Source organism: Porites lutea, chromosome 9 (assembly GCF_958299795.1).
Source record: "Porites lutea chromosome 9, jaPorLute2.1, whole genome shotgun sequence".
NCBI lineage: Eukaryota > Metazoa > Cnidaria > Anthozoa > Scleractinia > Poritidae > Porites > Porites lutea.
In genome coordinates, this window is record NC_133209.1 from 26,133,695 (window position 1) to 26,151,537 (window position 17,843).

General features: G+C 39.1%; 3 protein-coding genes across 4 annotated transcripts in view; 2 read left to right on the top strand and 1 right to left on the bottom strand.

The window, feature by feature from the left end:
• Positions 1-8,593, top strand: part of LOC140948787 (death domain-containing ATP nucleosidase-like) — a 99,936-nt gene extending 91,343 nt beyond the window's left edge. For both annotated transcript variants that reach the window (XM_073398053.1, XM_073398052.1), the window contains exons 5-6: positions 7,593-7,658; positions 8,463-8,593. In XM_073398053.1, coding sequence (XP_073254154.1) covers positions 7,593-7,658; positions 8,463-8,578 — 182 coding nt within the window. In that variant the 3' untranslated portion in view covers positions 8,579-8,593. The remainder of the gene's footprint in view (positions 1-7,592; positions 7,659-8,462) is intronic.
• Positions 1-17,843, bottom strand: part of LOC140948785 (uncharacterized) — a 327,016-nt gene that overhangs the window by 297,237 nt on the left and 11,936 nt on the right.
• Positions 9,616-11,914, top strand: LOC140948056 (uncharacterized). Its single transcript, XM_073397276.1, has 2 exons — positions 9,616-11,252; positions 11,505-11,914. Exons 1-2 carry the CDS (start codon positions 9,788-9,790, stop codon positions 11,912-11,914), a joined length of 1,875 nt encoding a protein of 624 aa, XP_073253377.1. The 5' UTR covers positions 9,616-9,787.

A 17,843-nucleotide genomic window follows, 5' to 3' on the forward strand; every position in this document is an offset into this window, starting at 1 on the left:
TGCGTTTCAAAACAAAGAGAAGATTGCATTATTATTCTTCATAAAGAACGTACAGTTCCCAAAAAGAAAAGGTCATGCAGCTGAAGAACAAAAACAAATTTGAACTTCCAGCACTTGAATTAAACATACTGGATCAGTTTACATGAAGTGTTACAGTCATGATGAATTAATGCAGTTTATCATTTATTACTTTAGTTGTGAAGAATAAGGGGGAAGGGGAGAGGAGGGTGCTTAAAAGAGACGGGGTCTTCACTACATGATAGTGGCGGGGGTGGGGGAAGGTTTAGTAGAGGATTAACGATATCTATAATTTAAGCTTATTTGAAAGTATTTTCGTTTGGTTTTGAAAAGCTATGGGAAGAAATTGGTCACTAGTTGACGTGAGTAGATTAATTGTTGTTTTCCATAAAAAAATACATGCATAAAGTTGACAATAAAACCAGGAACATATACATTAGTGCACATCATTGACCAGGGAAAGCTGGGCCCAAAAGAAGAGTTCCTCAACAATCTATGAAACAAATCTTACATAAGGCTACTCAGTTTGTTGGAATAGAGCACCTAAAGTAAAGCTCTTGCGAAATAAATAAAAAGATGGTTTTTCTATTCTTCATGGACTTAAACTGAGGATTCAACAGATTCAAAAATCAGTAATATAAAAACTTAAGACCAAGTTTTGTCTAATATCAAGTTTATCACTCGACATGGCTTCACTAACATGACCTTCTCAAGTGGCAAGGGCTGGGTGCGTCAAGTAAAGCGTCAAAGTGGTTTAAGAGCTACCTTACCGACCGTATGCAGTCAACACGACTAGGAACATCTCGCTCTGAGGAGCTAATCGTTACACATGGCGTACCTCAGGGGTCCATTTTAGGGCCGCTCCTGTTCAGTCTCTACATAAATGACTTATCCTCCGTTGTAAAATTTTCAAGTGTCAAGTCATATGTCGATGATACCAAGGTTTACCTTTCGGTCTCATCCAAGGACATTGACTCCTGCCCGACTAAAGTCACCGAAGATCTTCGTCTCATCGCCGCCTGGTGATGTACTAATCAGCTACTCATCAATCCTAGTAAAACCAAACTTATTTTGTTTGGAATGCGACAGCTATTAAGTAAAATTTCAGATGTCAGAGTTCCTTTCTTGGCCAAAACCTAGCTCCCGTACCCTTAGTCAAAGATCTGGGTATCATACTAGACTCGAACCTTAAATTTAATGAACATGAAATTACATTGACTTTGTCCCTTATCTCTACTCTGTGTCAGATAAGCAAAGTTAGGCATCTATTTTCCAAATCCGTACTCTTCACCATTTTGAATTGCTTGGTTTTTAGTAAGCTCTTTTATTGTTCTACTGTATAGTCTGGCACTTTTAAGCGGGACATTCATAAACGGCAACTTGTACAAAATTTTGCTGCTCGAGTTTTAACTAATACTAGGAAGTTCGACCATATCTGACCAGTCCTGCGGGAACTGGGTTGGTCCTCTATTAAACATCTGCTGTTAGTGCGCGATGTCACACAGTTGTACAAACTAGTGATTGGACTTGCGCCCTCCTACCTAAATAGCTACATCAATAAAAGAACAGGAATCCATAGTTATAATACAAGATTAAGGGAAAATCTAGACGTTCCTATGTGCAGGACAGCCACTGCACAACATTCCTTTCACTATCGATCTATCAACACTTGGAACTCGCTAAGTGCAAGCACAAGAAATAGTAAAACGCTCACTGTTTTAAGCACGGTGCCAAATTGGAGCTATGTCACACCGAGAACTAGGTGACTGATTGCATGTCTAAAACAGTTTTTATATGTCATAATTGGAGTATTTTAAGGTCAATAATAAGTAATGTATATGCATATAGTCTATACGATATATTATCTCAGCTATTTCTTAAGTAAATTTTATTCCTATTTTTCCCTTTTATTATTAATAATTAGATTTGTAAAGTAGTCTTTTTCTCCTACTTCTGTCTTCTTTCCATTTTGTAAATTAAATCGGAAGAGCCACATAGTGGACATTTAATAAAGATACTGTACTGTACTGTAACATGAGTAGACAAAAGATTTAAACTCTAAAAAATGCCTAATAATTGCAGTGGCCTGTGTTCTTCAGTTAGCTGATGTATATAATAATCCCGAAAACTAAAGTCTGCACAAAGGCCATAGATGGTTTATTGGTGCTTCTATAATACAAACTATATTAAAACCATATACCTCTCTCACTGGACAATTCACTTGCCGTTAAACAAAAACTTATTAATTACAGATTGTAATTTCCAATCATAATGTAAATTTATACCATTTGTACTCTTATGTGTTGATTCTTGCATGTCAATAAAACCTCTCAACTGGTATTTAAAACAATACCAATCAATCATCTTACTTGCGCTTATGTTAGCTTCCAGTAAGGGTTTTATTATATGTTGTCTTTGATTTCTATTTAAAACAATATGAAAAAAATCTCTACCTGGCTTGCAATAGTTTATAGTAGTTAAAGTAATTTAATTAAATTAAACTTAGACTTGGTTATATTATTATTGATATTTGTGCTAGAGTCAAACTTTTTCATATCTTTGTGTATCTTTGTGATAATAAAAAAACTATTGTATTTAATAATTAATCTAATAATAATAATAATAGTAAGAAGAAGAAGAAGAAGAAGAAGAAGAAGAAGAATTGTATTTATCGTTGGAATTGTACCTTTATTCTTCTACATCTTGTACTTTTGTCAGTTGATAATGATCGTTTGTGCCATGTAATTAGCCCCTGGCCTCTACATCTCATTGCAATCCCTTTTGTATTCTTCGGGTTAAATCTTCATCCTTCATCGCGGAGATCATGAAATTACTTTTCAAAAAATACAGAAATCCTAGTAAATAAGTTTTATTTTTGCTTGGTAGATAAGAGGAAGGGACACAAACAAAATGTTTGGCTGGGCGTTTGTTAGCTGTGAATGATGCTGCAATTTGCATTTTGCATGACTTTGCTTGATTAACAAGTGTGTTCTCCTTATTTTTATCCTCCTTTCTTCCCATTGCAGAAGGAAAAGAGCTACTTAGTCTTGAAAATCATTATACTATCTGCGCTCCCCTGACCCCCTGCCTAAGGAAGACCTGTTACTTGGGTTTTAAGAGACAGCTATGTTCTAATAGACTGTGGAGGTTAATAACAGAAATTTAATACACTGTAAGGCTCTTCAAGAGAGTGCACAATGTCATTTGAAAAAGCTTAGTTTAAAAGTATCATGTCATATTCTGTGTGATGTACTTCTGTGGACTCTGGCATGGCTCATTAAAGTGCAAAAGAAATGACCAAATAACTAATTCTTATTGAAGTCATGCAACCCTGACATAAGAAGCTGGAATGTTCTTGTTTTCAATTTAAGTATATTTTTCATTGCTTTTCATTGTCTAGTTTTAGCTTCCTTTTGCAGCAGTAAAAACCCAGACTGAATACAGTGGGCATCATGTTTCTAAACCAGACAACACATAGCCCGCGTGTCTGGCATCTGAAAGGGAGATAGCAAATAGAGATTGCGGGCGAGACAACACATGAAGGGCATCCACACTCTTTACATTTTCACGAAGCCAATTCTCCCTTTTCCTTGCCTTTGAAATGTTTACTATTGCGCAGGCTAGCAGAAACGAGGCACCGTTTTTTTTGGTGTCGCTTTCACCGTTCACTGAGAAAAAGCTCATGTGCTGACAGAGGCTCCTCTCTTGCTGTATCAGGGGGTTGCATCACATGTCAATTTATTTAGCCGAGGCTTAGCAAGGACTGAGAGGTCTTATTAGCTTCCATCTTTGCTTGATGTAGAGCAAGGGAATATTCATTGGCGTAATCTCTATATACAGCATGCGATTCCAACTGTAACTTAACTGTAGTTCTTGTACTCTTAAGTTTAAAACTGCTACTCCGCGTACTGTATGATAATTCCTGTACACTGCTTGTTTTACCAAGGTGATACAAAATGATCCTATGTAAACCCTAGCCTGAGTAAGTAATGTTCTTAAAACATGTACGCTCATAATTTTTTACTTCCACTTTCTTAGAAAAACTTTGTTATAAAAATGGGTGTATAGTGTAAGGCTAAATTGTGTTATCCTTTTTCGTTTTATGTCTCCAGTGCAATTTAGCCGAAAACTGATATGTCCGAAGCTTCAAAGAAGGCGTGTAGCTGTAATTTAAAGGACAGCGATGCTGACCCACCACAGCTGGCTGTTGGTCTTCCATCCATAAAAGATGTTACAACAACAATGAAACAGCCAGATCTACCCGCTGATGTTCTACTGTTAACCGTTAAGGACTGTGAGTTCTTATCCTGTTACAATGAGCTAAAAGATCCTTACAGATATTATTACAAGGATGTTGGTTTCGTTTACTTCAACAACGTTCAAAGTCATGAAGAGAAAGTAAAAGTTGCTCTGCTAAGATGTAATAAAGGTTCTATTGGCCCAAGCAGCTCTCTGATTGCGGTCAAGAATGCCGCACTTCTTTTACAACCCAAGGCCGTAATATCTGTTGGGGCATGCTGTGGTCTCAATCCTGACAAAACTAAGTTAGGGGACGTTGTTGTATCAGCCAAACTAACAACATATGCATCCAAATTGGTGACAAGCGACCAAGAGCAGTCAGCTGGCATGAGTAGTCATGTGAGTAGGCTTTTCTCAAAAATAATCTCGAACTGCGCTGATGGATGGCAGGCACCTTTAAAAAACCCAGAAGATCGTCAGGTCAAAGTTCACTGCAATGGCGAGTTCCTAAGTGGCCCAGAGCAGATCAGAGCTCAATGGCGCCGAAAGGAACTTTTCGACTGTTACCCCCTCGTGGCAGGAGTAGAGATGGAAGGAGAAGGTGAGTGCATGTCACGTTAGCTGTGAACAATAGCGTTCTTATACATTCAGCTATTTCAATTTACGTTGTCGTATAAAGGCTTCAAGCCTACGTCGCAAGGACGCAAGGTTATGTGGGTAGCTGTAAATCCTTCAAGAGGTCATAAAGGTGCGGTTAACAGTACCATAGAATGCTTTAAAACGTCACAAACGTTTAACTTCATGGCTGGGATTGGTAAATATTTATGAAATACCCTAGAGTCCAGTTTCGAATTCGCTATGAGCGCTGAATAAAGAAGTGAAGACGCATTTTTTACAGGGTTAGCCTCCACTAAAAGTAAATGTATTCACAAATTCCGCTGTTTTTTACTCTGTTTATTGTGTATTCTCAGATTTCAAACACTTACTTGCCAAAATTTGTGAATATTTTACTTTATGTCGAGGCTAACGCTGTATGAATGTGTCGTTAATGTTTGTATTCAGCGGTAATTTTTAATTCGAAAAAGGCCTATTAGCCGTACTACTTTGCAGTCTCAGCAGGTAAGTTTTTCGACATCTGTTTTGGGATACATGTATAACTCAAAGTGTTTGAAAGAGTGTTTGCAGACGCCAGTTTTTTTGTAACGAAAGAACGAAGGGAGGAGGCGCGCGCACGACGGGAGAAAAGGTGAGGAGGCCTCCTCTCCACTTCGCGTGTTTTGCTCGCGCGCTCTAAAAAGCGGACCAAAAAAAAACTATCTGGCGCCTGCCACGCAGGCTATTGAAAGAGCGACAACAACATTTATTTTGAATACTTACGTGGTAATTACTTTAAGTCTTAAGGTGTTAGGTGTTTACACACTTGACTGCAATAACTGATGCACTCTTGGCGTCATTTTCGCGCAATAATTATAGAGTAAAATTAAATAAGAAGCATACATGTCATCGCTAAAATAAATAGGAACATATGTCTTTGATATTAAAATCTGATCTGGGATCGTCTGAATACGTAGGACACAAACAGCTTTCGATGAAGATGCAGAACTTTACAGCTGCAAACTTAACTTAACGGAACGCCAACGGAATGTCAGGGGCGTAGCGTCCATATACGCACGTACGCCCGTGCGTACAGCTGAGATCTAAGAAAAAAAATTTTCTCATTAAATTTGCTGGCTAATAATTTCATATTTTCACATTATACTGGCTTTTTTATTAGAATTTCCGTTATCCAAGCATCAATCATTCAGTGATGGCCACTAATAATGGCAAAATGCATTTGAGTGGTAAGCAAAAATAGGAAAAACGCCTCATGTACCCCTCCCACAAGGTCAGCTAGCCTCACCAGTTTTCCCAGCCCCGCAGGTATTCTTGAAGGAGAGGTTACTATGCTATGACGTGTGGCTTCAGAAAAAAACGCATTTGCCGTCAACGGATATTAGGAATATACTTATGAGGTCAAACAGTGAAGCCCCAGTGATTGATTTTCCGAAGAAACTGTTAGAGAATCCTATGAATATTTCTGCGACTTAAGGAGCGTGATCATTGGCTTCTGTAGTGTTTTCGTGTGTTTCGTGAGACAAAGTACACACATATGGCTCGAAAATCGATACAGGATTACTTCAACGTAATTAACAAGACAACTAAACAACGTCTACATGCACTGCCGAACGTAGCTTCAGTAGCATGAAGAGACTAAAATCTCCTCTGCGAAGTACGATGACGGACGAAAGATTAAGCTCCCTAGCAATCCCTCATATACATAAACATAAGAACGTGGATTGACAGGTTGGTAACGGAGTTTGCCCGTCTTAAGGGTCGACGCCTCGCCCTTTGCTTGTGACCTGTCGTCATTGTTTTTGTACAACTTTCTACTGCATTTTTGCCGCATTATTTATTGAAAATGCCCCGCAGAAAAACCAGGAGATGGCATTTCCGAGACCCTGAATTTCAAAATTTTCTGCGGGAGCATGCCCCCAGACCCCCCTAGATGTAAGCGCCTTCGGCGCTTACGAAAAATTTATTCTCGTGCGTACATCTTAAAAGTCCCACGCTACGCCCCTGAATGTGAAATGAACTTTTTCACTTATACAATAAAGTAATTGAATGAAACGTGTTCATTGTAAGAAAATTGCTGTCAGCAAATCAAAAGAAACGGCGTGAAAATCGTAATCTGTCGTACTTAGCTGTCGTTGGGGTCTGGCATACCTTGATGGTGTTTTCTTGTCTCTGGTCAGTTAACGTCCAGTTTGTAATTAGAAAGACATTTTTGTGAAAGTTTAACTGTCAAAAATTATTGGAAAGTAAAGAATTACACATGCGTCTATGCGCAAGGCAATTAATTTTTTAGTTTCTTTAATCCGCAAAACTTGATTTCCTTAAAAGAATACTTCCTAATTGTATTCCTTATTTCAGGAGTTTTCACGGCTGCATTTGATTCTCAACTCGAGTGGCTCATTGTTAAAGAAATAGCTGATTTTGCGGATGGTGAGCAAGCGACTGCAGAGAGATGGGAAGTCTGTGCTAGTATGATGGCAGCATCTCTTGTCTCACACATTTTAAGTGATCCTAGTGTTTTTCGCACTTGGCCTCATCACTCAGGTATATTATAAAGTCTTGTCAATTTGGTGTGTGATGATTAGGCGCAGAAGTTACAGGCCGAATTTGTTGTCGTTTCTGGTCAAAAATTCAGATTACACATTCTTTCCATAGCTATAAATTGCGTATCGACTGAGAGTGAGACACAAAACGCTAATGTTGTTTTTGCCTGATTCTTTCAGTGGATGGTCTCTTTGAGGCTCAGCACGATAGTGCTAGGAAGCGGAAGCTAACTGAGAACCATGCAGGTAATATATAAACATTCAATTTTAAAATGTTTTTCTTTATTTAAAGCTGACGTACTATACCTATTCCACTCTTTGCTTCACTTTGGTTTCAATGAGTCGCCCCACCAGTGCAATGCGGGAAGTCTTTTACTCGTGGAATCCGGAATTTTGGGCTTTGGAATCTGGAATTCAACTCTTGGAATCCGGATCTAAGCCCAGAAATCCGGAATCCCGCAGCAATTAAAATACGTAATCCAAGTTCAACTGACGAGGAATCCAGAATCCAGTATATGGAGTCCAGAATCCACAGCGTGGAATCCAGAATCGAAGACTTTCTTGGATTACCTTATATGGGGCGAAATGAGCAAAACATTCATCATGAGACGCGTACAGCTCCGCACATGCGCCTGACAGAGTTGACGAAGTCAGTTCATTCTTTTGTACCGAATCACAGTCTATTAAAAGAAGAAAATGTGCTAGTAAATCCACCCAACTCAAACTCAAAGATGCTGTTGTCGGCCTACAGCTATTTTGATTACCCTTGCAGTAGGAAAGTCTTTGCGATAAGATCGCAAATCAATATGGGTAATTCCATATAAAAATTACCAAATTCTGAAGAAGGTAACCGTTTGTGACGTTTCATACCATTCTGTGGCACTGTCAGCCGCGAATGTATGACCAAATTGAAACGAATTTACATGCAGCTACTCTCATGACCTTGCAGTCTTGTGGAGTACTCATGAGACCTTGAAGTACGACGAGGTTAACTGACATAGATCATAACATGGTGTGGCCCGCATCTCAATCAACGATCTTCTTCAACAGGTGCTTTGTGCGATGACCAGATCTCAAGGCAAACCAAAAGGGGAATGTATTCTGGCCGCTTATCTCAGCAAAACGAATCCATAACCCAGCAGCATCTAGCAGGTATCTTTCTCTAACAATGCGCTCAAATTGTGACACTTTATAAGTCTATAGTCAGTTTGTGGTTCGCATTATATTAGTACAGCTTTTGAAGAGACCAACAGCAATACCCCTAAACTGCTCAACATTGTGAGGTATGGTAAAGTTTTCTGCTTTAATAAAGATTCCTTTTCTTAGAGGAAACTATAAACGCAAAACAGCTTTGATTTGCGTTTGTCATGAATACATTCACTCATCAAACAGAGAGTGAAAACGGAGATAGATACTGGAGAGAGTGACTAATTTGCGTGTGGGGCTCGCGTGCGACACACGTCGTCCACGGCGCTCTGTGTCTAACGAGCAGCGTTTAATTTTCTCAAAGAAAAAAAAAAAGAGCCGACCACAAGCCATTTCAACATAAAAAAATAGACCTTCCCACGTATTTTAACAGTTTTGATTCGGACCATTAGGCTGGAAAGAAGACCTTAAAATCACTTCTTAAGTTGGTAAGTTAAAGAGTGAATTGGTGAAAACTAACCAAGATATAGCTCCAAAAAGACACGAAGTTTTACAGACGTTTCTATGGAAGAGAGCAAGTTCATGACCCCCCCTCCCCCCCCCCTTAACATACAAAAGTCTGTAAAATTTCGGGACTTTGTCACGTTTGAAGAATATCTTCGCTCGCTCTGAACTTTAAACTAGGTAAGTTTTAAACTAGGTAAGTTTTAATGCGCTCTCCAATAGTCTGGTGTCGATGGATAACTGTTACTTAAAATCGTGGAAGGGTCTGTTAAGTGCAAATTACATAATTAAAAGACGCAAAGACAAACCTATGTTGGGTTTTGTAAATATTTCTTCACATAATTCATGCTTCTTCTTAATTAAGATTGAGAATCATTATAGTTATCCCAAAGAGGTCGTCTATATCGATGTTTAACTCGTTCGTTTTGCAAGGTTACAAAAGCATAAAAGCGTATCGTAGACGATATACAGAGCTTGAACGGCTTGTATGACGTATCGTATATATCGATATATGTATCGATGTTATTTTTGGTATCTTGTATTTCCTAGTGGTGCTAAGTATCACAGAAAGGATTCGTCAACTTTACAAACGTCGTGAAGGATGGCTGGTACCATTTCCGTGGTGTGATGATCTTAATTTCAACCTGAATGAGATTTTCACCCGACTGAAGATCTTGAACAAAGAAAAAACACGAGGAACATTGACGGATGATGAAATCACCAACATGACTGCTATCTTTAGACCCCACCCTGACTGCCCGAAACCACGGATTCTTTTGATCGAGGGAGAACCTGGCATGGGAAAAACCACCTACTCACAAAAACTGGCGTATGACTGGGCAAATAAACAAGATGAATGGGACACGTCTTTTCCATCAATTGAAGTGCTGCTCTTGCTTAGATGCAACGATGTTAAATCTGGCATCTGGGAAGCTATTGACGACCAACTTCTTCCTGATGATATTGACGAACAGGCTAAGGAGAATTTTTTCAAATACATCCGAGAAAATCAGGCCAAATGTTTGCTACTGCTTGATGGATTAGATGAGGCCGATTCCTTTAAACTGGACATGTACTACGCGCTCGTTCAGAGTAAACTCCTCCCAGCTTGTCACATTGTCATTACATCTCGTCATGAGGTTGGAAAGAAAGTAAGGCCATACTGTGACGCCCTGTGGGAGATTGTAGGATTTACAAAAGAGGATGCGGAAAGTTTTATCCGAAAGTATTTTAAAGGCAAGGAACACTTGGCTAAGGAGCTGATAAAACGAATCTTACGTTCAAACTATTCTGTTTTGACTACTGGTCATCCACTTGAAACGCTAGGCGAGTTAACAAAGAATCCACTCAATACAGCTCTACTCTGTTGTCTTTTCGAGGACTTCGAAGGTGTTCTTCCAACAAGCAGGAGTGAGTTGTACGTTGAAATCGTTGTCTTTGTTTTAAGAAGATATGAAGAAAAAAACAGACTTAAAAGCAGCAATAAAGACTTGATTTCAGGTTATATGGAAGAACTTTTGCTTTTGGGCAGCTTCGCGTTAGAATCCCTCCTCGAAGGAGAGTCGTACTTTGTAAAGGACGAAGATACCGTCAAGCTTATCAATTTTGGATTCTTGTCTTTTCAACAAGGTGGCGCCAAGCGCAAACCTTGCACGCGCTGTGCATTTTTACACAAAAGCTTTCAGGAGTTTTTTGCTGGCTTTTTCCTTGCGTTTCAGGTTATCAGCAAAGAAAGAGACTTTACCTCAGTTGTAGATGATAAGAGATACTTGGATAAACTGAGACAGGTCTTTTTGTTCATGAGTGGCATCATAGCCTCACGAAGTGAGGAAACTGCAATGTCGTTCTTTATTGTTATTGCTAAAAAAATCAGCTCCGCCGAAGACCGTAAATCATATATGAGTTTAGCTTGTGAGAGTTTGTTGGAATGTTCAAGTGTCCAGGACAGCCTTGAAACTCGCCTAGTTTGTAGTTTAGGTAAGCACCTTGACATGTCGTCCCTGACTAAGGTGAATTTTGGGGAAACAGGGATACACGATGCTGGTGCTGCTGCGATCTCTATGGCCCTCACAGTAAACTCCTCCCTGACTAGTTTGGTTTTAAGTTCTAACAGTATTGGCAGCGCCGGTGCTTCTTCTCTTTCTCAAGCCCTCACAGCAAACTCCTCCCTAACTAGTTTGAATTTAGGTGGTAACAGTATTGGCGACGCCGGTGCTTCTTCTCTTTGTCAAGCCCTCACAGCAAACTCCTCCCTGACTAGTTTGAATTTAGGTGGTAACATTATTATTGGCCCGGCCGGTGCTTCTTCTCTTTCTCAAGCCCTCACAGCAAACTCCTCCCTGACTAGTTTGGATTTAGGTGGTAACAGTATTGGCGACGCCGGTGTTTCTTCTCTTTCTCAAGCCCTCACAGCAAACTCCTCCCTGACTACTTTGATTTTAGGTTATAACAGTATTGGCGACGCCGGTGCTTCTTCTCTTTTTCAAGCCCTCACAGCAAACTCCTCCCTGTGTAGTTTGGATTTAAATTTAAACAGTATTGGCGACGCCGGTGCTTTTTCTCTTTCTCAAGCCCTCACAGCAAACTCCTCCCTGACTAGTTTGGATTTAGGTTTAAACAGTATTGGCGACGCCGGTGCTTTTTCTCTTTGTCAAGCCCTCACAGCAAACTCCTCCCTGACTAGTTTGGATTTAGGTTTAAACAGTATTGGCGACGCCTGTGTTTCTTCTCTTTCTCAAGCCCTAACAGCAAACTCCTCTCTGACTAGTTTGGGTTTAGGTTTAAACAGTATTGACGACGCCGGTGCTTTTTCTCTTTCTCAAGCCCTCACAGCAAACTCGCGCGGAATATAAACCTCGTTACGCTGTTCACCATTTCGCCGTTTTAATAACAACTATACCGATTTTTGATTTTTAAATTTTTGTTACATTACTGTGATTCTTATTTGTGAATAAGGAAAACGTTTTTTAATGGTATAATTTCGAAATATCCCATTTTTCATACTCTAAATAAACAAGATAAAATATTATTCCTTTTTAATAACGTAGACCATTTTACTTGTAAAAAAATCGGTTACTTTGTTTTCGAATCTTTCAAGAAAAGGAAACAAGAGTCAGGATGTTGTAACTAATTATTATTTATTATTTATTTTGTAACAGATTGCTGTATTTTCTATTATTATCCTTTATTTTTTTTCTATGCAATACCATCTGTATAAATGGGAATGCAAAAAAAGTTGTTGTTGTTGTTTATTAATTAATAAATAGGTAATATTTTCTTACAAATTCTTCATTGTTATTATTGTTAGATTTGATATCCGTCTGCTATTTTCACTAGACTTAATTGTACCAGGGGGATCTTCCTAGAGCTCAGTGATATCGCCTGTAATTATGTTGCATTGTAATAGCAGATAACAAGTTTTTAGAAGTTGTAACAATGTTATTTATAATGGACAAATAAATCGGTCGTGATTTGGTATGAACGCTGACCACTACTTTCCATTTTTCAATTTCCCATTCCCCATTCCTTGTTTTAGTAAGTTACCACTTAACCCCGAGGGCGAGGAAATTAGTGGTGTTTTAACACCCGCTCCAGGTCATTCTTAAGTTAACTCGCTCGCTGTAGTCCGGAGTTAGGGCCTGCAGTTTTAATAAACTGTAGCCTGTGTGGTTAGGCGTCGAAAGGGGTTGGGGAGGAAGGGAAGAATGGGGGGATCTGAGGTTAGGGGAAAAGAAAATCTCGTCTCTGACCTGATCTTTGAGGTGAATTGGGAGGAGCTTCAACCCTTATTTTCCCCCCTAATATACCCTTTTTTTATATTTACCCTTTTTATATACCTTCCATTGAAAACTGGTACCTCTTAGACATACACTCCAAAGGAAGTCTCTTTATTATTGCGGGCAGGCAAAAGGGATCTCGAAGACGTAGTATTGTTGGTGGGGTGGTTAGGAGCAATTTATAAACTGTATAGCGAGGTTTCCTAAAATCTGTCCAAATTCTTGGGATTCCCGTTTGTTCTACGTAGTATATTATGCATGGTATGTGGTTACGAAGGCCCTGGTGTTCCATCTAATGTCCCCGTAATCACGTGAACGCACATGCAAGTGATGCAACAATATTTGATCGAATCGAACACACACGAATTCAGATATACATCGTGACTGTACTAAATGCGAGACTTTTCCATTCTCCCTGCCGCCGGAAATCTACTTACCCAGCAAAATGTATGAAAGTAGATGCTGATCTCAGCTTAGTGCGAGGCGAGTCTTCGGTAAGATGCGAGTGTTGTAAAGTCTAGAAATCCATGCAAATTAAGTTAATTCAGGTTACACGAAAGTGTACGGTTTTTATATTTTTATACGTTTCCAAGCATGTTACGTCGCTTGTCATCTGAAAACGTCAAAAAGGCTTAGCCTTAAACTAAGCTTTTATTATCATTTTCTATTTCATGTCAACAGCCTTTGGTGATTGAACACGGATTGAACCCGGGGGGGGGGGGGGGGTACTCCCATATATGGGCTATATAGGTACGTGCCGCGGAATAGGGTATGGTTTTTGAGGTTCTCGGTCCTTAAATAGGATACCTTTTTTGACCCTTTTGTTTCTGTGTCCCTGGTGTGGTCCTTAGATAGGGTAGCTTAATTGTATTATCTAATACTTGAGTGTGAAAACGCCTGCCTAAACGAACGGTTCTCTTTAAACTTGATGTATCCGTTTAAGTATTAACAAAATGATTTTGCAACAGAGGTTTAATAGCCGTTAAGGGGGTAAATACACGTAAATACAGCGAAGAATTAAAGTTTTCCTTTCCATGCTATTAATAATTTTGTTTTTTCCTTGAATAGGGTGTCATTTTTCGGCTTTGGGCCTTAAAAATGGTACCAGTTTTCGCTTTCTTAGTCCTTAAATAGGGTTAGGGTTCACGAACCTTCGCGGCACACCCCTATCCAAAATTCGCGGGAGTACCCCCCCCCCCCCGGGGGATTGAATAACCGATTGAAAAGTCTTATGATAAGACTTCGTGCAGTCATGACTGTGTTTACATTTCAAAGTTGTAATAATATGTCACGCATTACTTTTCTTTTTTTGTGTTCTTTTTTACATTATTGAAACATATTTTACTGGCGAAGTTTGCCCCTCCAAGAGAAACAAAAACTCATCGAAAGGGCATACTGCGAAATATAATTAAATAACAAAAAGTATAGTTAATAGTGATCCGAGTAATAAGTCAAAAGCGGCAGCAAGACAAAGAAGATGATTGATATTTATTTTAAGATATAAAAGACTGGACATGAAAACATAAATCATTATTTTGCTCTGGGACAGTAACGGTGATCCAAATAGAGAACTAAAAACTGATAAAATCTGTGCTTTAACAGAAAACCACCTGTCAGCAAATATGCGAGCAGCAGGGGAGAGCAGATTAGTTCTAGGGGCAGATGGACAGTGGACAAAATATCCTCACCGGTCTCGTTGTCAACCACAAACTGACAAGTTAAAACATGCGGGGCGTTCTGGCTCAGTACATCCCATTTTAAAAAGATAATTATAGTTAAGCACACATTAAGCATGAAACGCAAACGATTATGGAAAACTGCATTATATCTAGCAGTTGCAAAATCATATATAACTTTATAACTAGGCACCTTGTAAAAGGAAAAAACGCTTTTTTAAGAACCAATAAATTCGAGACAAGACCAGACAACGTATGTCAAAACAAGTGTCATTCCCCAATATGGAAGTGGAGAGAAAAAAAGATCTTTTTAAAACGTTTAGTGCGGCTTGCGAACTGAAGAGAGTAATTAGATGGCGTTCGTAAGGAGTACTACAGTTTGTTCTTTCACTAACTTGCAAGAGAAATAAATCAACTAGATAACTGGGACAGACAAAGCCGCCGTGGAGAAAGCTGAAATTAAAGGTCATTTCTTGACAGTTATCTGTTTAAAAAGGCTTATAGGCCCCGTCCACACGTATCCGGAGATTTTTGTATCCGCAATTTTTTTATGCGGATACAAAAATATCTGCGTCCACACGTAGCGTATACGAATCGTATACGACCATTTAGTGTTTTGAAAACCTTGACCGGCAGTCGAGATGAAAAGTGTCACAAAACATGGTTCAGCGTAAACCAAACACTAGACTTGAGATCTGTAAAGCATTTCAGTATCGCTTGACTTTTCTAAATCGACGTATGATAGTTTACATTAGCTGGAATCTTTCGATTTTGTTAAATTTACTAAGAATATAGAACTGCCGGCCATTTAGTGTATTGAAAACCTTGACCGGCAGTCGAGCTGAAAAAATTTCTAAGTGTCACAAAACATGATTTCCTCCTCTGAGCCCAGCGCAAACCAAACACTAGACTTGAGATCTGTAAAGCATTTCAGGATCGCTTGACTTTTCTAAATCGACATATGATAGTTTAGATAAGCTGGAATCTTTCGATTTTGTGAAATTTACTGAGAATATAGAACTGCCGGCCATTTTAATAGTATTTTGAAAACCTTGACCGGTTACCGGCCATATAGCCACAGCGTTTTAGTTTCATAAACACAATGTGTTAACTGCCTTAGCGATTTCTTTTTGAGCGCTTTATTCGCTTAGCTGCCGCTCAAGGTTAACACTAGTTTACTTCTCACAAAGATCTGGTATTAACACTGAAAGTACAATATAACAGATGAATAGCTTTACTTGTTTGTCTCATGCAGCATGCGAGAGTAATCGACTGCACGACTCGCCAGGCCACAGGTAAGCCAGGCTCTGTCATAGTACCACAGTACGGGTCCAGTAAAATTACAGTGTTTGTGTGGGGTAAAAATACCATCCTAAAATTTCTAGGAAATACTAAATAAAGATCAATGAAACTTACTCTGCAGTTAATTGTTGTTGTCCTTATTGCTTCAACGAAGTTTCGTGATAATTTGCAGTAATTGGTTCAAATTCACTCTATATACAATAATAACATACAAGGTAGGAAACACGAGATGTCATTTTCGCCGACATGCTTTCATTCAACACAACTTTTTCCACGAAATTCGAACTCCAACGGAAAATAAACATGCCAGGATCGTAGAAATAGGATAGCAGCAGATATAGAAACCAATGAAGCTTTCCCAGATAGAGAAACGAACACCACAGACTTTGACAAACTCGAAGGATTTAATCTAAACAGACCGAGAATATGCTCGCCGAAGCAGCCGGGCCAGATCAACGCGCGGCCAATAAAATGAGGCCTGGGCACTGTACAAAAAAATTCCGTCCCGGGAGTCCTGAGGTGACCTTCTGGGGACCGATTCATCATTTGCCTAAAGCCACCCTTCCCTGCTGAAAAAATACAAACACTGTAATTTTACTGGACCCGTACTGCGGTACTATGACAGAGCCTGGGTTACCTGTGGCCAGGCTGGGAGAAGGCTTCATTGGAATTCAAGGGTTCACTATTGGGATTTGTAACGGACTGGTTGATTGAATATGGATGAAATATTGAGAGGTTTACTTTGCAGTGGTTTACGGATCCGCCCAAACCATCCGGGTGGTATCGCAAATATATAGAGAAAGAACAATAGAGGAGGTGTCAGCCAATCAGGAACGACTAACGTCATCAAATCAAACTGATTGGATAGTTTCTTTTTGTTTGTGTGAGAATCGTTTATTGACTATTTTCCAATTGCCCATAATACACTCTGTTTGCCCCCCAAATTTTGCATAACTTATTGTCTTAAAATGCTCTTGGGAAAATGCAATACTCCCAGGAGCATTTAAAAACAATGGTTTATGCAGAATTTGGGGGGCAAACAGAGTGTATTATGGGCAATTGAAAAATAGAGAATTCAGTAATCTGCAATTGAATGAGATGAAATGGGGGACTACGAAGTATCAAGGAATACAAAATAACCTTCTTGCTAGCCTGCCGCTTAATTGAAACAATTTAAGATGTTCTTGCACTGGAAAAGATACGTTCTGATAAAGACTCATTCCTCATAGAGGATCGCTACGATTGATGACAAAGAAAGTTCAACGATCATAACGATTGACTGCAAAACAACTTTTCAACGAATCGTATAGCAGTCGCTGAGGTAGACTTAACTCTTAACCAAAGTTTAAAAAGCTGGTTTCCATATCAATAGCTGCGGTCGCCGACTATAGTTCAGATTACTACACTTTTGTGAGCTGTTTGTTCGGCGATCAACGGTCATAATGAAACCAGAGGAACCAGAGGTTTTCCTTTAGCAGCTTGGTAAGACAATCTGATTGTTCAGTTAAAGGCGTCGTTTATAATTTAAGTTTTTTTTTTTCAATCTTGCTTTAGGGAAACAAATTGCGTTAATAAATGGATCGATAATATTCCTGGAGAAAATTGTACAGTGTTCGAGAATTTTCATTTTCGGGGTAAACACAAGCCAATCGATTTAAGTCCCTCTGATCATAAACTGCACAACAAATCGGTGAGAGAAATAAGTTTTAAATAATACCGACTCAGCACTCGTCAAATTATTTATTTGCATATGCATTGCCACGGTTTACAGGTCTCCGTTAATATTGTTTCAAAAATTCTTAAAAACAAACACAACTCCCTACAGTTCCTTTTGTTTCAACAAACAATAACCATGCAAATCAGCAAAACACCTGTCGACTTAAAAGTCTCCGATCACACGTACCCTCCTTTTTTAAAATATGTACTCTCCCTTACTAAGCTCCTCCTCTACTTCATCCCTTAAAGTGCTAATAAAACTGCTTGGTGGACAAAGTTGTTTTCCCCGTCCAAACCAAGAACTTTTTTTT